General features: G+C 42.9%; 1 protein-coding gene across 3 annotated transcripts in view; it reads left to right on the forward strand.

Moving 5' to 3' along the window:
• Positions 1-23085, forward strand: part of LOC123758845 (transmembrane protein 117) — a 71562-nt gene extending 48477 nt beyond the window's left edge. The window contains exons 3-11 of one of the 3 annotated variants that reach the window (XM_045743584.2): positions 3604-3686; positions 4521-4631; positions 5077-5216; positions 8644-8900; positions 9848-10114; positions 13105-13230; positions 16056-16189; positions 18757-18828; positions 20993-21123. In XM_045743584.2, coding sequence (XP_045599540.1) covers positions 3604-3686; positions 4521-4631; positions 5077-5216; positions 8644-8900; positions 9848-10114; positions 13105-13230; positions 16056-16189; positions 18757-18804 — 1166 coding nt within the window. In that variant the 3' untranslated portion in view covers positions 18805-18828; positions 20993-21123. Of the gene's footprint in view, positions 1-3603; positions 3687-4520; positions 4632-5076; positions 5217-8643; positions 8901-9847; positions 10115-13104; positions 13231-16055; positions 16190-18756; positions 18829-20992 lie in introns of all 3 variants that reach the window. The other 2 variants (XM_045743582.2, XM_069334593.1) reach the window with 2 other exon arrangements.
• Positions 23086-23248: the final 163 nt, after the last annotated feature.

A 23248-nucleotide genomic window follows, 5' to 3' on the forward strand; every position in this document is an offset into this window, starting at 1 on the left:
AGGTGTTGTGGGAGCGTGGTGGGGGAGGACAGTAGCGGACTAGGGGGGGGTGGCATCGAGGGTGTCAGTGACAATGGGAAGCTGTTTAGAGTGCCTGGGTGACAGAGAAGGTGGTGGTGCGGAGCTGAGGCACCTAGACCTCTAGTATCTTGAGACTCTAGAGCTACAGCTGCCTAGATTCATCACTCTAGAGTATGTTATGAACCGCAGCGATGGCGGCGTGACATTCTCTTTCATCACATCAGAAGAAAGACTGTCTTTAGAAAGACTAGAAACGCATAGCCCTAAATATGAGACGAAAAAAATAAACAGTAGCACAATAATCGCTGTTGAATACGCAGCCTCGGCTTGGAACCCTCTCCTGATAAAGTACAAGCCTAGAAAGGATCCCCAAGGCATGCGACAAGGCGGGTTCCTGAACTGTGGAGCCGTAGCTACGAGGGCAGACCGAAGGAGCTTGAACTCTCCACACTGGACGAGAGGAGGAGGACGAATAGATGAGACATGACAACATCATCAAAGATTATATGACAAATTGACGAGACGAAGACGCAATATTTCCATAGCTTGGAAGCCAGCTTGGGCGTGACAGAGAGGTTAGACATGACACTGAAGAGTAATTTCACATGCCGTGACATGAGAGTCAAATAGCAGGGGAAACTCAACAAGGCTGGGCGCCAAACGGGGTGACACAGTACAGCCAAACACACACACAATAAGGGAGCCAAAGAGCGCACAGCTGGGAAGCCAGACAAGACGCAACAGGGGACCCAGACAGGGCGTGGCAGGGAGGGATGGTGTTGGCGACAGAGTGCAGGCGGAGGGTAGGATAGCAGACGCAAAAGCTAGCTAAATTACTGAAGCTGGTGGCGCCACTCCCCTGGTGTGAGAGTAGGGGAGAGGAGAGAGCACCTCTAAGATAAGTAAAAGCGACTGTATGAGAGGGGGGATAGAGTTTATACAGGAAGTTCCAGGAGGAACTGTATGCGTGTATATACAGATGACCTGAGAAGAGAGAGAGAGAGAGGGGAGGGGTCCTGTATAAGAGAATGCAGGGCAATACACAGGACGAGAAGTAGCATGAAGGGAGACAGACCAAAGCTACAGGACTACGCACCGAGGACAATCATTGTGAGGGAGCACAACATGAAGAAGAAAACTTAAGGCGTATATAAGAACTACGCAATACAAAACTAATAATATGGGTATTTGATATGAAATTAACAGAAACTATAATAAAGGACGATAATAATGGGGTTAGCCAAAAGATACAATTGAGAGTCAGAGATAACCGAGAAAGATAATTGAGATAGAAATGAGAAAGACAGATAAAAAATGAGAGAGGCAGGATGAGAGAAATAGAGATATTGCGCGAGAGAAGACAAAGGAGAAAACTTGGAGCAAAAGGAAGACAAATAAACGCCAGAAAATATAGGAAGGTGGAGGACAGGAGAGGGAGTGAGTGCGATAGACGATAGAAGAGAGGGAGAGGGAGAGTAATAGACATACCAAAGGGAAGAAAAGCAGTATAGCTGCTCTAAACGAGAGAGAGAGAGAGAGAGAGAGAGAGAGAGAGAGAGAGAGAGAGAGAGAGAGAGAGAGAGAGAGAGAGAGAGAGAGAGAGAGACAGAACGACGCCTGAAGTGTACGCATGGGAGAGGGGGGAGAAGGGAGGTGAGAGAGAGAGAGAGAGAGAGAGAGAGAGAGAGAGAGAGAGAGAGAGAGAGAGAGAGAGAGGAAGCAAGATAATTGTTGCCTCAAGAGCAATGAGGGAGAAGACAGGCTCCAAGGCAGGGCCCAGGAGGCGAAGCTTCACTAGTGCTGGGGGTATTGCTGTCCTCCCATTCACTCTATATCACCTGTTCCAAATCTGGTTAGTAATCCGCTTGTTTACTATCAGTTAACGAGTACAAAGGGTTCAGTACTGTAGTAATTATCAAAAGAAGGCACCAAGCTGGGAAGGCTCTGTAGCGGTTCATTATTGTGTACTTAACAATTACCCCAAGTCGAGATGTAGTTCAATTGTGTTTCGGCTAATCAGCACCTCTGGTGCCATGTGTTTGATTCATACCTTTAATGAAACAGCAGAGCTCAACCCCCGCAAGCACAACTAGGTGAATACACACACAAGGTTTGCCACCAGACTAGTACCCGAGCTGAGAGGTATGAGCTACGAGGAGAGACTACGGGAATTAAACCTCACTTCGCTGGAAGACAGAAGAGTTAGGGGGGACATGATCACCACATTCAAGATTCTGAAGGGAATTGATAGGGTAGATAAAGACAGTCTATTTAACACAAGGGGAACACGCACAAGGGGACACAGGTAGAAACTGAGTGCCCAAATGAGCCACAGAGATATTAGAAAGAACTTTTTTAGTGTCAGAGTGGTTGACAAATGGAATGCATTAGGAAGTGATGTGGTGGAGGCTGACTCCATACACAGTTTCAAGTGTAGATATGATAGAGCCCAATAGGCTCAGGAATCTGTACACCTGTTGATTGACGGTTGAGAGGCGGGACCAAAGAGCCAGAGCTCAACCCCCGCAAACACAACTAGGTGAGTACACACACACACACACACACACACACACACACACACACACACACACACACACTCACACACACACACACACACACACACACACACACACACACACACACACACACAGCTGGAAAAAGTCCAAAGGTATGCCACTAGACTAGTCCCAGAACTAAGAGGCATGAGTTACGAGGAAAGGCTGCGGGAAATGCACCTTACGACACTGGAAGACAGAAGAGTAAGGGGAGACATGATCACAACCTACAAAATCCTCAGAGGAATCGACCGGGTAAACAAGGATAAACTATTCAACACTGGTGGGACGCGAACAAGGGGACACAGGTGGAAACTGAGTACCCACATGAGCCACAGAGACGTTAGAAGGAACTTTTTCAGTGTCAGAGTAGTTAACGGATGGAATGCATTAGGCAGTGATGTGGTGGAGGCTGACTCCATACACAGTTTCAAATGTAGATATGATAGAACCCAGTAGGCTCAGGAACCTGTACACCAGTTGATTGACAGTTGAGAGGTGGGACCAAAGAGCCAAAGCTCAACCCCCTGCCCCCCGCAAGCACAATTTGGCGAGTGCAATTAGGTGAATACACACAGTACAAACTCCCCCCCCCCCCCTACGCCTCCACACCCCCAGCATCACTCACCCCCCCCCCCCCCCACATACTACCCCCCTTGTTAGAGCCTGGCTTGAAGATCCAGCAACTGTTTTAATGAGCTAAGTTTGTTGATAGCGACCAAGGGCCCCCCTTAGGGTACCCCGGGGTACCCTAAGATGGCGGCGTGAGATTGGTGGTGGTCACCACAGGTGGTGATAATGGTGGTAATAGTGGTGATTGATAATTTCAAGCCACCTTGATCTAAGCCAAAGGGGGGGGGTTGATTCCATTCCACCGTCTTAACATTCAATTCAACAAACTAAAGACGAATTATTAACATAACTACATACATCATTTATTTTTTGTGTGCTAAAAGTAATTTAGTCTTGGCAGAAAAAAATATTTTCTAATCTGTTTATATAAATGTATTTTGATTGTCGTTTACAGAATCGAACATCCCGGTTGTTGGCAACGTCTTCAGCTTCGTCTCGACGAAGTATCCGGACGAGTGGTTCTGGAGGATGGTCAAGGTAGGTTGACCGGGTCAAGGGTGAGCTGACCAGGTCAAGGGTGAGCTAACCAGGTCAAGGGTGAGCTTTTATTAGCGACATAAATGTCAAACCTTTTCCAGTTTTGTCCAAATTCATGACTTCAAAAGTCTATTTTCTGGCGGTCCATCACGACATACTTGTACGATATACCATGTTGTTAATATAGGTATTTTCATTTGGGAAGGATGGGCGGCTCTATCTCTGTGTCTGTGGCTCTATCTGTGTATATCTGTGGATCTATCTCTGTGTGTCTGTAACTCTATGTATGTGTCTCTGTGGCTCTGTCTGTGTGTGTGTCATACATACACACATTAATCTGACGGATTTTACCTTTAAATTTTTTGTCTCTTGCCTTTTATCTGTATATTTGGTCACTCTCTCTCTCTCTCTCTCTCTCTCTCTCCCTCTCTCTCTCTCTCTCTCTCTCTCTCTCTCTCTCTCTCTCTCTCTCTCTCTCTCTCTCTCTCTCTTTATCCCTCTTGTACACCCTATTCTTCCTCGTTCTCCTGATCTTTCTCATTGTTCTTGTGTATCCCCCCATTCTTCTTCGTTGTCCACTTCCCACTTCACCTTTACCTTTGTATTCTCCATATTTTTCGTTCGGTTTTCTCCCCCTCTCACCTCCACTCTTTCCTTTTCCCCCTCCCCTCTTCCCTTGGCATTCAACCTCGGCTCTTCCATCTTCCCATCCATTATTCCCCTCCATCTCCCCTCCCCCCCAGCATCTCTCCCCTCTCCTGAGTTTCTGCTGTGTATCTTCCATTTCATACCTGCCCCAACATCAGGCGTGACGACCTTGTCTGTGGTCCACAGGTGGTGATGTGGCTGATCGCCATCTTTTGTGGGATGCTGGTGGGCAAAGTGCTCATCCACGGCCTCATCTTCAAGCGGATGCTGCGACTTAAGATGTTCAGAGATGAGCAGGTGAGTTTGAGCAGAGGCCGGGAGAGAGAGAGAGAGAGAGAGAGAGAGAGAGAGAGAGAGAGAGAGAGAGAGAGAGAGAGAGAGGCAGCTAGGGAAGGGGAAGGAGCTAGAAATGAGATACTTGTGATAAATGAAAGAAAAGGAGGCTGGTAGGAGGTAGCCAGTGAGAGGACGGGAAGCCAGAGAAGAGATATAACACCACGGAAGAAACTAAACGGAAGAGGAGAGAAGATCTGATAGAAAGGATAGACGCAAGTGAATATGGAGCGAGATAAAGCACAAGACGAAGTGTGTGTGCCAGAGAGAGATGTACCTCTCTCTTGGAGAGGCACTTGTGTCCGTGGGAGAGCCTGGGAGACCAGAGGCCGGGGAGTTGAAAGTTCCCGCCTTTTTGTGGTCACTAATCCGCGCCATTTTCTCTTTCTTTTTCCCCTCGGGTGGACAGGGCTCGTGGATGACGATGGCGCTGACGGTAATTGTGTCGCTGTACATGTTCTCCTACGTGTACAACCTCATCCTTCTGATTGGTCACGGCGAGCCCTGCAGGTGGCAGATTGGCTCAGACATGAACGTTACCAATGAGAGGTGAGTTGTAGGGCAGGAGGAAGGTTGTTGGGGGCGGGGGCGGGAAGAATGTGGTTGGAAGGGGGAATAGGGAGAGTGAGAGAGAGAGGGAGAGATAGTACCTATCTTCACACCATCCCCATGACATTACAACATTATCCCCACACCATAACCACCACCCCCCCCCCACCATAACCACCACCCCCCCCCACCATAACCATCCCCCACACCATAACCATTCTCCCACACCACAACCACCACAACCACACCACCACTACCCCCAATAAAGTGGCTCCTCCCTCCCCAGTGCACCACTAAAGCGGGGAAGGAAACTAAAAGTGCGTTCTTGGACGTTCTCCAAGTCAAGTCAATATATCTTAAGGTTGAAAGCCACCATTGTGCCACCTGGAGGTCGTAGAGTATAAAGCCTAGTGCCACCCATTTACAAACCCGCCAGTCGTTTAACATGGTCAAACAATTGTTTATAAATCATTTTAGTTCCTGTCTCTTAGTTATTTATATATATTAGTTGATTTATAGAAATTCCATTGAGTGAAGATCTCACAAGTGAGGGGGCCAAGATTCATCAAGGATTTACTCAACTGTTTACGAAACCTATGCATCTTTTCCTTAATGATGGCGGCTTTGTTTACATTTATTCAACAGTTTACGAGCTTTGAAACTTAACAACCCAAGGTTATTTTTGTTATATAAATTCTTCACATCCTTCCCCAATCACTGGATGATGTTTGTGCACACTTCTTGGTAAGCTGCACCACCTTGTCACTCACTGTGAACTTCCACCAACTGTACTCACTTAGTTGTGCTTGTGGGGAGTTGAGCTTCGGCTCTTTGGTCCCGCCTCTCAACCATCAATCTAATGGTATGCAGATTCCTGACCTTCTCGAGCTCTATCATACCTACATTTGAAACTGTGTCTGGCGTCTCTACCACATCACTTATGGTGGTGGAGACTTGAGGAGTAGACGTTTGCCTTCTCCTTCGTGTCTCTCCTCGTCTTCCTTCTTTTACAAATACTCTTTTTTCATTTTCGTCCTTTGCTGCATTACCAGTTGAACCTTAAACTGTTCACCTGCCTTTGTGTACTATCCTGCTGCCTCCCTCTTGCGTCTGAACATGTCTGCTTCAGATATTGCATCATATCATGCCGTAGTTTGTGCCGAAGTTGTTGCTGTTTGTCTGCTTCTGTTTGCCTGTGAGTGCGGTGCTTGGTGAGTCACCACACATGGGAACCAGGCCACGTTTTTAAACCAGCATTCACCTGCCTTCTGATGAATAAGCCAGGGGTTACATTAGCTCATCATTGTGTATTCATGCTGCCATGTAGCACCAGTGTGCATGGTAGGAGGAGAGGAGACAAACAGGAAGAGGAGAGGACAGTAATGAGGAAGTGGAGAGAAACGGGTAATGAGGAAAGAAGAGGGGTAATAGGAAGATGGGGAGAACGATGGGGGCAAGAAGGGAAGGAGAGAGAAGAGGAAGAAGTAAAGGGGACAGGAGAGGGATAAGAAAAGGAAAGGAAAGGAGAGAGAGAGAGAGAGAGAGAGAGAGAGAGAGAGAGAGAGAGAGAGAGAGAGAGAGAGAGAGAGAGAGAGAGAGAGAGAGAGAGAGAGAGAGAGAGAGAGGAAAATGGAAAACTCATAGAATCATTAATCACTCGTCGACGTCCATCTATCAAAGGCAGTGTGTAATGACAGCATTAGATTGGCGATTTGTCGAAGTGTGTGTGTGCGTGCGTGAGTGCGTGCGTGTGTGTGTGCGTGTGTGTAGGTAGTGACGACTATAATGGAAGGCAGTGGGGGGGGGAGTAAACGAAATTTTCCTGTATATGAATGACCCATTGAACAGAGGCAGGCTTGGAGTAATCCTACAGGTGGCTCACTTGGGACCACTCGCCCACTTTCACAACTACTGAACCCTCACGTATAAAACGCGTATCAAACTTATTCACACTTTGAACATCATTTTTGATTGATGTTCGAGAACCGCTACAAATTCCACGCCTTATTGTTTCAAAAGGTAACTTGGTATGTACCGTATGACAGAGCAAGGCAAGGTATTGCAGGGGCACAGGTTGCATAGTTCCATTGTTAATTACTCGTCAACAGGCAAAGTTTAATTATTAATTCATATTCAAGAATTGCATGATTTTTCCCTCTCGTTTCATTCCACAGGGACATATACTTCTTTCATCATCATTACTTTAAGGGACTTCATTCCTTCTTTCGCACTCGTCAGCATAGTAATTACTTCATGCGCAGTGGTCAGCATAAGTAATTACTTCATGCGCAGTGGTCAACTGAGTAATTACTTCATGCGCAGTGGTCAACACAGTAATTACTTCATGCGCAGCGGTCTGCACAGTAATTACTTCATGTGCAGTTGTGACCAGCACTTTTTAGTTAAGGTCGTTGATTAAGTCCCTTCATACTCATCATGTGGCCATGTGGCAGAAATGTTGGTCAACATAATGGATTCAGGTATTGAATTATATTTGTAGTGAGCTAGTTGTATACAAGTCTAGTTGACCTAATTAGCGCCACACCTCCATAACTATACCAACAACGGAAACTATTAAACACTATAGGAACAGTAAGGAGCAAGGAGGATGGTAGTTCAACATTATTACCACTACTCCTTCCCAGCTGTGTCTGGGTACACGTGACAGGGTGAACAACCCAGCGGGTTTTCTTCCTATTGGGGAGTGTTATACACGGTGCTATGGCGGTGTGTCCACTCACGGGTTGAGTGGCGCTGCCCAATACTGTCACTGGCGGTGTGTCCACTCACAGGATGAGTGGCGCTGCCCAATACTGTCACTATGGCGGTGTGTCCACTCACAGGATGAGTGGCGCTGCCCAATACTGTCACTATGGCGGTGTGTCCACTCACAGGATGAGTGGCGCTGCGCAACACTCACTACGGCGGTGTGTCCACTCACGGGTTGAGTGGCGCTGCCCAATACTGTCACTGGCGGTGTGTCCACTCACAGGATGAGTGGCGCTGCCCAATACTGTCACTATGGCGGTGTGTCCACTCACAGGATGAGTGGCGCTGCCCAACACTCACTACGGCGGTGTGTCCACTCACAGGATGAGTGGCGCTGCCCAATACCGTCACTATGGCGGTGTGTCCACTCACAGGATGAGTGGCGCTGCCCAATACTGTCACTATGGCGGTGTGTCCACTCACAGGATGAGTGGCGCTGCCCAATACTGTCACTATGGCGGTGTGTCCACTCACAGGATGAGTGACACTGCCCAATAAACTCGCCCCACGGGCCAAAACGTAAACAAGAAAAAGACCATGTCGTAGCTCAGTCGGTAGCGTCTGGGATGATCTCGGTCGTAGGTTCGAATCCTCGTCACGGCCCTTGTGGATTCTGTTGGTAAAGCATAAACTTGTCTTTCTCGCCCTCCCTGGCCAGCATGATGAAGGCGGCGGCGACGTGCACCTGGCTGGGGGACCTGGTGACGGCCCTCATGGTAACTGACATGATGCTGCAGGACAACCTCTACCCCCACTGGGCCGCGGGGTTCCGGCGCCTCTACCGCCTCTCCAACGTGCCGCGCATCCTCATCTTCTGGTGCGGCTCCATCGTCGTCGCCGTCATCGTCATCTTCCTCATCGTCTCCGACTACATCTCCTGGGACGAGCTCAACAAGGGATTCGTCGAAACCACAGGTGAGCCGCCCTCGGCAGCTGCTGCTGCTGCTCGGTGGCTGAGATGAGGTTTACAGGTAGTGTGTAAAGAAAGTCACAAGGACCGTGACCAGGATTCGAACCTCGTCACGGCCCTTGTGGATTTGTTCATTTCATGTATCACGCTATTGTGATTTCTGTGTGTAAGACAAGTTGTGTATGTTGAGATAAGGTTTACAGGTAGCGTATGTATGTTAAGATAAGGTTTACAGGTAACGTGCGTATGTCGAGATACAGTTTACAAGTAACGTGCCTATATCGAAATAGGGTTTAAACGTGCACATGTTGAGATAAGGGGATGACAAAGTATAGATGACAGGTGGATCAACAAAGCACAGATGACAGCGGAGGTTCCCAATGTATAAATGACAGACTCTGGAGTGCCATGTTAAGTATCAGGACACACAGTAGAGTGTTACTTCAGCTATTCTCACATATAAACACCTGAGTGATAACACTCCAGGAACCTCTCACCGCCTGTCAGCAGGTTCGTACAAAATATAAATGTTGGATGATTCCCTGATATACTTAAGCCATAACAATTTGTTATAATTTAAAAAATTTAAGGAACATGTTATGTAAGTTTGGGGATTATTGTTGTGTGGTTAAATATAAAAGGTCAATGAGGCAGCTGATATAGTTTTGTTATGCTTGAAGTTGCTTTAGTTTATGTTTGGAAATCTTCAATCAAAATAGCGCTGCTAGTACAGCACATAATACAAATTTAATAATGAATTATTAATGAGAATTTACAAATAATAAGTGTTAGATGTATGTTTAATCTACCTAAAGCACGCACACACACACACACACACACACACACACACACACACACACACACACACACACACACACACACACACACACACACACACACACACACACACACACACACAACCATTTTAAGCAACGTGTTTGCAATATTGCAGAGCTCTCGCGAGCATTCCTGGCGTCGTTCATCCTGGTGATGGACCTGCTGATTGTGATGCAAGATTGGGACTTCCCGCACTTCACCTCCACCATCGACGTCAACCTGCCAGGCTTCTCCACCCACACGCTCCACTGGAAGTACGCCCAGACCTCCATCACGGGCAAGTGGTTCAACTACGGCATCATCTTCCTCGTCATGATCCTCGACCTTAACATGTGGAAGAACCAAATCTTCTACAGTCCGGCGCCTTACGGCCAGTACATAGGTCAGTGGTGGTTTCTTACGACCCCTCAATAGGTCAGTGGTGGTTTCTTACGACCCCTCAATAGGTCAGTGGTGGTTTCTTACGACCCCTCAATAGGTCAGTGGTGGTTTCTTACGACTCCTCAATAGGTCAGTGGTGATTTCTTACCTCTCAATAGGTCAGTGGTGGTTTCTTACGACCCTCAATAGGTCAGTGGTGGTTTCTTACGACCCTCAATAGGTCAGTGGTGGTTTCTTACGACCCTCAATAGGTCAGTGGTGATTTCTTACGACTCCTCAATAGGTCAGTGGTGATTTCTTACGACCCCTCAATAGGTCAGTGGTGGTTTCTTACGACCCCTCAATAGGTCAGTGGTGGTTTCTTACGACTCCTCAATAGGTCAGTGGTGATTTCTTACGACCCCTCAATAGGTCAGTGGTGGTTTCTTACGACTCCTCAATAGGTCAGTGGTGGTTTCTTACGACTCCTCAATAGGTCAGTGGTGGTTTCTTACGACCCCTCAATAGGTCAGTGGTGGTTTCTTACGACTCCTCAATAGGTCAGTGGTGGTTTCTTACGACCCCTCAATAGGTCAGTGGTGATTTCTTACGACCCCCTCAATAGGTCAGTGGTGGTTTCTTACGACCCCCTCAATAGGTCAGTGGTGGTTTCTTACGACTCCTCAATAGGTCAGTGGTGGTTTCTTACGACCCCCTCAATAGGTCAGTGGTGGTTTCTTACGACCCCCTCAATAGGTCAGTGGTGGTTTCTTACGACCCCACAATAGGTTTGGGTTGCTCTGGCCACTGCCAGCACACGGGTGTTTAAGGGTGCCGTAGGGCAAGTTGATACATACTGAGGCAAGTATAGCCTTACAGCAAGGGTCCCTGTTGTTGATAAATATATAGGTAAGGAAAAGGCTCCCTATGGCCAAAAGAGGAGTGAAGGGTTGAGTAAAGATTTCTGCAGGCAGTATAGGCCTATATATGTGTGTGAATGGTGTTCCTTGCAGGCAGTATATAGGTGCAGGCAGTATATTGCGCGGAGTACAAGACTCTGTGGGTAGTATATAGGCGAGTATAATGGTTCCTGCAGTCAGGACACTATGTACTATGTAATTGCTGGTTGTTGGGCAAATTTTCTACTTGATAAGCTGTTATTGTGACTCTTGGGTAATTAATGTACTGTATTGTTAAGGTAAACTTTCCCCAGTTGCAGCTGTTCACCCATTTATGAATAAAGTCTTTGAAGCCTGTACTTGGGCTTACTGTTAAGTGAACAGGGCCCATCAGGTGAAAGGAAAGGTGCCCAACTGTTTCTGTCCTCGGGGAATTGAATCCGGATGCCTGGGGTTTGAAGCAAGGACGTACACCCAGAGCATAGATAAGTGTGTGGGGGGACGCACTCAGCATACTCAACACACTCAAGCTACGGTCAACAAGGATGTGCTTGGGATGAACTTAGCAAGTCTAGTGCGTGTGTCCTTGCACTGTCGCGGGCAGCCCGTGTCCTGCATGCCTGAGAGGTGGGACCATAGAGCCGGAGCTCAACCCCCCCCCCCCCTGCGCAAGCACAACTAGGTGAACACAACTAGTTGAGTACATATCTAAGTCCCAAGTGGAAATGCTTCACAGCGCTCAGCCAACGTAATACTCTTCATTTTAAAGACTGAAGCTCTGTGGGTGAGTGTTATCGAGCCTAAAGTTATACAAATTAACTGTTAGTAAACAAACAATAAGTCCAATTATTATGAGTGAAACAAATGCTGAATAATGAGAGATTATTTTGGTCATATAGTGGGATCGAACTCGCGTCCGTGGACTCCCCATAGAACGCCTTCAATATTTCCCCCATAGATACATCGTGGTGTTGTGATGCCATTGTGGAAATATTGCACTGCATGACAGGAGTGATGACGTAGAGAATACTGACGATTGGGCTCGGTGATTACTTTCCCTCATAACTGGTGAGACGTCGTGATGTTATGAGTCCCGTGGCCCAGTCCCCAACTAACAGCCCAACCATAATGGGTTCGATCCTCAGGCGTGACAGAGACGGTTGGGGGGTACATTTTCTTTCACCTGATGAACCTGTTTACGTAGCAGTAAATAGATACCCCGAGAGGTGTCGATATATGTAACAGGCTTCCTGTCCCCGGTCAAGAGAGAACTATACAGGACACTGATACTGTAGTTTTTTATCACTGGCTGGACGGTAGAGCAACGATCTCGCTTCATTCAGGTCGGTGTTCAATCCCCGACCGTCCAAGTGGTTGGGCACCATTCCTTTCCCCCCATCCTATCCCAAATCCTTATCCTGACCCCTTCCCAGTGTTATATACCCTTAGTGGCTTGGCGCTTTCCCCCCCTGATAGTTCCCTTCCCTCCCGTTTTGTTTGTTTATTTTTGTGTTTGTTTTTGTAATATTCAGAAGACGACGGTAGAGTGGCTGAAGAGTTGTTTCATAAAATGTATATTTATTAAAGCCGCTGTAGTACACAGAGCACTTGTGAATGGGGTGTTTTATTATTATTATTATTATTATTATTATTATTATTATTATTATTATTATTTTCTACCACAGAAGTGGCCACACATTTACAATGCTAACCACCATATATACATTTTCGTCTGTCCTCCATGGACAGGGTTAGAGATGTGTTAAACATATAGTTCAGGGGTTTATTGGACAATCAACCACAGAAGGTGATTCGGTGCTTTTAAAATGCTAAGCTAACCTACATACGTAAATACATAGATACACAGATTTACGTATGCCCTACATAAAGTGTTCGATGTGTCTTTTACATAGTGTCATTAATGTGCATTTACATAGTGTCATTAATGTGCATTTACATAGTTGTCATTAATGTGCATTTACATAGTGTCATTAATGTGCATTTACATAGTTGTCATTAATGTGCATTTACATAGTGTCATTAGTGTGCATTTACATAGTGTCTTTAATGTGCATTTACATAGTTGTCATTAATGTGGTGGTGTACGGGACAGATCCGGTGAGCAGACACGTGTACTCCGTGGAGGACCCCGTGTTTGTAAACAATGGCAACGCCACCCTCTGGACGTGGGAGGCTCGCTCGCTAGTCAACAATGATACCGGACGCCCTTATAGAGAAAGTAAGTTCTTATTTCCTTCCATTACTAGCTAATTTACGCAGCGAAAATGGTCTCCTCTTTCTTTTTTTTTTTATTCATCTTTTTGTGACTTCATTTTCTTGTGTATATTTCATGAATTGAAGACTATTTCATTCTTCAGTGATAGTTTATTTTTCAGTCAATATAGTCCGCCTTCTAAGGCTATTTCATTATGTTACTTTACAATTTTCAGAGGTATTCAGTTCTTCACTTTGTGTCCCAGTTTAATTGTCAAACCTGTTGGTATTTCAATAAGTAGGATTCAAAGTATCATACACGCGATAGAGCAATATATATATATATATATATATATATATATATATATATATATATATATATATATATATATATATATATATATATATAATATTTTGAAAGATCATGTTAAAACACAAGATGTTTTCGTATTTGCAAACGTGTAATATATTTGTATATTAATAGTATATATAATATTGTTATATTGTCACATTATATAAGGTAGCTAACAGCCATTGAGCCTCAGTTTAGCCTATGTGCTAAATTCGAGAATTTAGCCTTTAATTTAGAATTAATTTTTAATTTAGAATTTAGCCATAGCCTTTAAGAAAACTCCGCTGAAAGATATCGAACACCATCTCTCAATACGCAAACCTGTAAATGCATCTCAACACGGTATCGTTAAAAACAAATGCTATCTAGACATCAATCCCAAAAGTCTCAAATTGACGTTTGGGTCCGTCCTGGATTATTATCAAATCGTATAATGACTTGATAAATGGTCCAGGATGGACCGAAACTTCGTCAATTCCTTTATTTTCAGATGTGTGGGTTGTGCGTTTCATTATCAACCTCGTTATTGTGGCTTACTGTCAGCAGGCCAGGTCAGAGACCGGGCCACGGGGATGTTGATCCCCAAAATCAACGCAAAGTAAAGGTATCGTCTGCAAATGCGAATTAACAAACTGGTCACGTTTCTGGAAACAGTCACCAGCATCTCTGACGAAGTCCAGGGACTCGAGTTCGATCTCAATGCACGGCCTCAATATTTGTCTAATAATATATCATGTTGATTTTATTATGCCAAGGACTCCAAGAAGATGTTCTGTCCGTGTACGTTTCTAAGGACTTTAATAAGAAACAGACAAGACTCGCCCGAACATTTCAAACACATGGAATTACTAAAATACGCGAATGGATTAAAAAAAACACTAATAAACACAGCAAGCAAAGACTCGTCATGTATGGAATAGAATCATATTGGAAAAGCTTTATGTTTGGTGCGTTGGAAGGATCTATTTTAGTATCATCTCTTGTTTCTTGTGATATGAAGACAGTGATATTAATGTCACAAACGACATCACGTTATTACAGCAGCCTTGCCAAAAATATCTATATGACCTTCACAAATGGTCAAGAGACTAGCAAAGACTATTCCGTATTAAAAGATACCGGACCTTCATGCGAGTCTTACCAATACACTCACAATTATCATACTGACAGCATGGCTATGCAATTGTGAACAAGAACACTAGTTATTCCAAGGTGCTCATCAAAATCTTAATCAAACTCCTAATTATATTCTTTAAACCCCCTCTCAAGAAAAAGTGAATTTCCTATTATTCTGAAAAAAAACATCTAACGGTCTGATTAGTTGGTCAACCTGTCAACGTTTCCAAACATATCTCATCATCTTCCTTATTATAATTGTTCATATTTATACATATTAAAATGAGACAAGAATGCATGCAGGGTTTTGCTATATACATCTTTATCAACTGACAGTGCCACTTCTTGTGGTCGTCAATTTCTCAGTGCCACATTTCTTGGTCTTAAAACATCACAGTGCCACCCCCTCGTGGTCTCAACACATCACAGTGCCACCCCCTCGTGGTCTCAACACATCACAGGGGTCACCCCCTCGTGGTCTCAACACATCACAGTGCCACCCCCTCGTGGTCTCAACACATCACAGTGCCACCCCCTCGTGGTCTCAACACATCACAGTGCCACCCCCTCGTGGTCTCAACACATCACAGGGGGCCCACCCCCTCGTGGTCTCAACACATCACAGGGGGCCCACCCCCTCGTGGTCTCAACACATCACAGTGGGCCCACCCCCTCGTGGTCTCAACACATCACAGTGCCACCCCCTCGTGGTCTCAACACATCACAGGGGGCCCACCCCCTCGTGGTCTCAACACATCACAGGGGGCCCACCCCCTCGTGGTCTCAACACATCACAGTGGGCCCACCCCCTCGTGGTCTCAACACATCACCGTGCCACCCCCTCGTGGTCTCAACACATCACAGGGCCCACCCCCTCGTGGTCTCAACACATCACAGTGCCACCCCCTCGTGGTCTCAACACATCACCGTGCCACCCCCTCGTGGTCTCAACACATCACCGTGCTCTCCTGTGTGAAGCCTTCCTGGTCGCCTCTCTCTCTGCTGTATGTGAAGCTTATTGTAATTTATCTCATCTCTACAGAAATTCATCTCTCAATGTCCTATTAATATCTTTAACTTTTTACCCTTGTTGTGGAGTTTTTAATACTTGTATTTTAGCTCTCGTTTAAATTAGATTTAAAACCAAATCACAGTATACAATATGTTCGTGTAGTTTTGCTTTACATCAAATAAACTAATCCCTTTACATGTCGTGTACGGGCTGCAGTCATTAACTATATGTGTGCGTGTGTTTATATTTCATTAACTTCATGTTTTCAGCTTCTCCTCTGTATCTCTTAAAACATGCAGACTATATCCTTCTCTGGAAAGTTGAGAAGTGATTTAGACGTGACTAACTGACGGCTGGGATTATATTACAGAGGACATGTTCATGTACTCTCGCTTCATGGAGTACAGCGTACCAGTCAAGTGCACAGCTCTCATCCCCAACATACTGGGCTTTGTGATGCTCTTCACCCTCGTCTCCCTCTACGGCCGCTTCCCGCCCAACCAGGTTAGAGGAGTGGGGCAGGCCACCATGTCTCTGGCATAGTCACATGTGCAGCACAGATGTGGCAGTCAAAGTCCTTCTTTGCGATGAATGGATGTGTGTGTGTGTGTGTGTTTGTGTGTGTGTGTGTGTGTGCGTGTGTGTGTGTGTGTGTGTGTGTGTGTGTGTGTGTGTGTGTGTGTGTGTGTGTGTGTGTGTGTGTGTGTGTGTGTGTGTGTGTGTGTGATATAAATGCGACACTAAAGTCCTGATTTGAAATGGAGAGATGTGCGGCAGAAAGTGAGAATGAATGGAGGTTTTGCGATAGGAATTTGTGTCATCATAGAATAGATTAATTGACTGATTATCAAGGCATTTTTTATGTGGTGCCATAGCCTTTCTTTTTATAAGAAAATAGTTTTATCATGCCTTAATTTTCTTGAATGTATTCTATATTGAACGAAGACAATAACATTGCTTTATTGATATATCGAGCAATTCATTATTATTGTAAATATATATATATATATATATATATATATATATATATATATATATATATATATATATATATATATATATATATATATATATATATATTAATACATATATTAATGTAATACATGTATGTATGTATATATATTAATTTTGTGTGTGTGTATGTGAGTGTAAAAAATTTAAGATTTTGTATTCATCACCTGCTATCCCAGATAACGAGTTGCAGTAATGATGTATTCATCATAAGTGTAGATCAAAGTGGTATATATATACAAGTCTGGTAGTTGCTGCTTTCATTACCGTTCTCACGAGTTACCTCACGCTTAACCTCAATTAAAACTCTTCCACATTTTTGGTTGCAAACTGTTGTCGTAATCCACAGTTTTCCTTCCCCCAGCCTTGACACAGCTTTGTCCCAGCATGGACCTGTATTATGCACAGCCACACCTCATGATGCACAGCCACACCTCACGATGCACAGCCACACCTCACGATGCACAGCCACACCTCACGATGCACAGCCACACCTCATGATGCACAGCCACACCTCATGATGCACAGCCACACCTCACGATGCACAGCCACACCTCACGATGCACAGCCACACCTCACGATGCACAGCCACACCTCATGATGCACAGCCACACCTCATGATGCACAGCCACACCTCACGATGCACAGCCACACCTCATGATGCACAGCCACACCTCACGATGCACAGCCACACCTCATGATGCACAGCCACACCTCACGATGCACATATCCACACACCAACACCACAACTGTTTTTCCTTCTGTGTGTTTGGTTCTCCCTCGCGTGTGCTCTATGCCAAGAATTCAGTACCATTACGGGCAGCAGTGACTTTAGCGACCCTCATCCACAAGGGGGGAAGTAAATCAGTCCTCATATTGGGTCTCGAATATCAGGACAACTGGAGGGTATTGTTTATCTTGTTCGTATACAGTAGCTCCTGCATTGAGTGGTCCACACAGTGACTCCTGTACTGACAGGACACCAAACAAAAGCATGGTTGCACACGTAGAATCGCCTAATAATAATAATAATAATAATTTTATTTGTAAAATATACATAGGAACATGTTACAGGGGTTAAATTAATTAATTAATAAGTACATAAATTGTATATCATATAGAGGCACTAATACACACAGCCCTTTGGGTATAACTTTAGATAACCTGCTACCCTGCTACCTCCCCCAGCAATAAAATAGGTACCAGGGAGTTATATTATAAAATTATATATATATATATATATATATATATATATATATATATATATATATATATATATATATATATATATATATATATATATATTATAAAAGTAATGTCGCTAATTACATGAATGGTACTGGATTTAAGCAATATTTATTTGTTTATTAGCGTTATTTATCAATTAAATGAGCTCATTCTGAATCCGAGGCTTGATTTCATAAGAAAGTCCTTTGATTTAGTTTGCTAAGACAGTGAACACTGTTACCTTGTTTTACTTAGCTCGTGCTTGGGGACCTAAGTTTAAACATTGAACTTGTGAGGAATTACCAGCAGTGAACACTAAATACAGTATTACTATTGTATAGAGAGTTAACTTAGATTCCAGCATTGACAAATATTTCGACACCACTCAGATGGGTTTGACAAACTGTGCGGGTTTGTCGCATAGACTGTGCATACTTTGTTTGCTTTGAATCTATATCAATTATTCTCTTCGATAAATATTAATTTGACTTTGTTAATTATGTATGAATCGGAGCAAATACTGTGCTATGATTGCTTATAGTAATTTGGAATGAATTAGATTACTAATACATATTTGATGTTTATTAATTAATAATATATATAAATTTCTGTAAAATACTCATTAACAAAAATTAATACATTTCAATATGCTTTACTGGAAATTTTGGTTAGCTCTTCATTGTATCATGTGTCAGAATAAGCTTAACTTGGTGAGGGAAGTGGGCTGCGAGGGTCGAGCTCCATGCCTTGGCCCCCAGCCCCGCTCACAGCATCTCTCACAGCACTCGTCTCTCCTCCCCTCCCCCCCCCCCACCCACCCCCTCACCCACCAGTTGCACCCCAAGGCTCGCCCACGACCACGAAATGCCCGAAACCCCTGAATCCGGGCGACACGTGTGTGTCAGGTCTGCTATATATATACACTTTATAGTGGTCTTGAGCCTCTTAGCAGGGCCTCTTAGCTGAGCCTCTTAGCTGAGCCTCTTAGAACAAGGTTCGCCCTCGTAGTCCAACCCTCCCTCTAGTGTCTCGCTGCAGCTTGTTGGTTTCTACCATAATTTAGATACCTAGATTCTTGACCTTCTTAGCACACAAGTCTGACTCTCGCACTGAGAATAGGAGAGGCAGTCATGGTAGAAAAGAAGTATATTTTGAAAGTAAACTGTAACCAAAAAAAAAAAAGTCATATAATGACAAATATTTTATATTTACAAAGTAGCAGATTATTTTGAAAGCTTCAAAATGGCAGATTATATCATTGTTGTGATTAATGTCTTTGATTACTTTTAAACTATTTGCCCAATCCTAACATGGATAAATAATTGGCCATGTTTCTAGTTGCCTTTCCTATTTGCCTGTGTTTGAGTGCTTGGTACTATGCGGGGGTCAGGTCACTTGTGCGATCCTTTACCCCTGTGCTTGTGCATGACTGCACGAGGCTGTGTTGATGCTGCATGACGGTAGGTGAAGCCCAGTGGTTAGACACGGCACTTGCATAGCATGCCAACAGTCCTTCATGCATTCTTATTGGTAGGGAATTTTTATTTTTTATTAGTTTATATATATATATATTATATAATATATGTATGAAAAAAAGCTTGAATGGTTCCAAGCCATAAATCACTTAAGCCAAGAACCTCCATAGCAAGGGATCACCCCTTAGTTATGTAGGTTCTATATATATATATATATATATATATATATATATATATATATATATATATATATATATATATATATATATATATATATATATAAAATATTTGTCATTTTATATATATAATATGTAAGTTTTATACGCATTTGTTCCTCTGTTGATCTGGTCTTTGCATAGAGCATGTGTGAAGCTGATGAGTGTGACCTCTGCAGTTTGTCCATAGCTCCCTGGGGGTCACGTTCGACAATTAGTAGCTTATAAACTAAGCGTAAAGCTGTACTGAGCACTGAGACAGGTTGAGTTGTCTGAGGCGCGGCACCAGGCAGCCACCCCCAAGGAATCATGCTGTGTTTACGCCAACTTTTTTTGGGATATTAAATTAGTCTTGACTCAAAAATATATCATCAAGGCAGTTTATGTGCATGTATAAATCAGCATTAACAAATATTACAATTACATTATAAAATATAATATATATATATATATATATATATATATATATATATATATATATATATATATATATATATATATTCATTTTGTTCTTTGGAACTCAAAAATAATGTAACCTTTATCGAAACATATGTATGTATAATCTTTTTATTGGTATTTGTTATTCAGTAAGAATTAGGTTGATAGCTATGTTTCTCCTGCTCTTACACACATTCTTACACACACACACACACACACACACACACACCAAAGGGGTGATGTGGTGGAGGCTGACTCCATACACAGTTTCAAGTGTAGATATGACAGAACCCGATAGGCTCAGGAATCTGTACACCTGTTGATTGACGGTTGAGAGGCGGGACCAAAGAGCCAGAGCTCAACCCCCGCAAACACAACTAGGTGAGTACAACTAGGTGAGTACACACACACACACTGATGCTTAACAGGGGGTTTGGTCTATCCCATTACTCTCAAAATGATTTCTTACAGATATCCCGTCTTGCAGGTGCAGGTATACTGGTAATATGATTAAGAATATCATGTCTACTATTGGCATGTCAACATTTGGGTTCAGCTTCGTAGTGTCAACAAAATACATGCTAATTTACATAGCTTCTTCACATTGCATTTTATTTTTATATTTTTGTATTCTGACTAAATGTTCAGTGTTTTCACTCCAAGCATTAAATATATTCTTAATAGCATTAAGAATCCAAGCATTAAATACAATGTTCTTAATACATGGTGATTTAACGTAGCCACATATTTAACGATTAATGTGCATGTACACGCACTACAGGTTTTTAGTTTAGGTCGCATCTATCTTTCCTCCGGGGAATGTTGTAATTCGTGCCTAATGTACATTATTTTGGAAGAGCGAACCTTTGCATCAGTCTCCGGTGTAGCAGCATGTGTGCGTTAGGTTACGTTCCAAAAGTTAATTTCCCATTTTCTTTCAGGACGGCACGTATGGGGGTAGACTGAAGAAGAAACGGCGCTCGTCGTGGCGGCGGGAGAGGTGGTCAGCGTCAGAACACTACTATCGCGACCTGTCGTCTGGAAGTCAGAGCAGCGACAAACGCACCCTCAGGATAAAGAGGGCTTTCAAAATCGCCAAGACCACCAACTTATAACCCCGGCCGCCAGGGTCTCTGTCTCGGCACCTCAGCTAGTCTCTCGTGTGTACAGCCATGTGTGTGTGTGTGCTGTACACACACATGCAACTTGTGTTGCTTCGTCTCCTGATGCCCCTTTTATAAATTGGTTACCCTTTTCTCTCAATTGTGTATTCAGCTTTGCTTTTCATTATTTATACCATAAACTTATGGTATAAATAATGAAAGTATACTTATACTTTATGCTTATTCATTATTAATACCATAAACGGTTGTGCTGCCTACATAACCTACACAGGCAGCTTTGGGCTCGTTTTGTCTTACGTTGATTATATATATATATATATATATATATATATATATATATATATATATATATATATATATATATATATATATATTAGTGTAAACTGGCCACAGGTTTTCATTTAGACATGTTTCATTGAATATGGCTGCATATTCTGTATTCATTTTCTTGTTTAGTGCTTCTGTCCCTCTGACTAGTACTCTTGCCTCTTGGTTTAATATATATATATATATGTCGTACCTAGTAGCCAGAACGCACTTATCAGCCTACTATGCAAGGCCGAATTTGCCTAATGAGCCAAGTTTTCCTGAATTAATATATTTTCTCTAATTTTTTTCTTATGAAATGATAAAGCTACCCATTTCATTATGTATGAGGTCAATTTTTTTTTAATGGAGTTAAAATTAACGTAGATATATGATCGAACCTAACCAACCCTACCTAACCTAACCTATCTTCATAGGTTAGGTTCGGTTAGGTAGCAGAAAAAGTTAGGTTAGGTTAGGTAGGTTAGGTAGTCGAAAAAACATTAATTCATGAAAACTTGGCTTATTAGGCAAATCGGGCCTTGCATAGTAGGCTGATAAGTGCGTTCTGGCTATTAGGTACGACATATATATATATATATATATATATATATATATATATATATATATATATATATATATATATATATATATATATATATACATTTCGTATTTAGTTTCCCATCACATTCGTATATTTAATGTCACCCTCCACTCTGACTTCAGGTTTCACCGAGAGGAGACACAACAACAAAGCTGAAATTGAGACACGGCAAATAACTACTTTGTATTTATAAACTAAAGTATATGTAACATATATTTTCTTTAGAGTTTTCGTATGATACACAAAGGTTGTTCTCTAGAGGAGATTCAGAAAATGGTATCTGGCACTTTTGTGAATGTTGAAGTCGCATAGTGTGTGTGTGTGTGTGTTTGTTCTCAGCTAGTTGTGCTTGCGGGGATTGAGCTCTGGCTCTTTGGTCCCGCCTCTCAACAGTCAAATCAACTGGTGTACAGATTCCTGAGCCTACTGGGCTCTATCAAATCTACATTTGAAACTGTGTGTGGAGTCTGCCTCCACCATATCACTACTTAATGCATTCCGTTTGTTAAGTAATCTGACTGAAAAAATTCATTCTAAGGTCTTTGTGGCTCATCTGGGTTCTAAGTTTCCACCTGTGTCCCCTTGTTCGTGTCCCACCCTGTGTGTGTGTGTGTGTGTGTGTGTGTGTGTGTGTGTGTGTCCACGGCTAGTTGCGTATACAAGGTCGAGTAATAGCTCCTTAGCCCCGCTTTTCTATATGGTCGGGTAATGCAAAAACATTCATTCCTCCTGTTTCTCGTTGTGTGGGTGTGTGTATGCTTCTTTGGTATGAGAAAAAGAGACAGTGTACTGCCAGAAACCCAGTTATTAATTCTGTGTAGCTATTTGTAAATTGCCATAAAATACCTTTTGATTTTCACGAAAATTGTAGTAGGATATTCTTAGGTTCTATTGAACCCTCTCTTGATTTATGAAGAATAATTGTAGCAGCTTGTTCCATTTGTATGTAACCCATGGTTTGTAAAATAATAATATTGTATTACTAAAGTTCATTCCCTGAGTGTTATAGGTATTTTATGTAACAAGATATATATACAGTATCTTCAAAATATTAAATGCTACTTGTACTAGACATTTCTGGGGTTATATATATATATATATATATATATATATATATATATATATATATATATATATATATATATATATATATATATATATAT

The sequence above is a fragment of the Procambarus clarkii genome, chromosome 31 (assembly GCF_040958095.1).
Source record: "Procambarus clarkii isolate CNS0578487 chromosome 31, FALCON_Pclarkii_2.0, whole genome shotgun sequence".
NCBI classification, from domain to species: domain Eukaryota; kingdom Metazoa; phylum Arthropoda; class Malacostraca; order Decapoda; family Cambaridae; genus Procambarus; species Procambarus clarkii.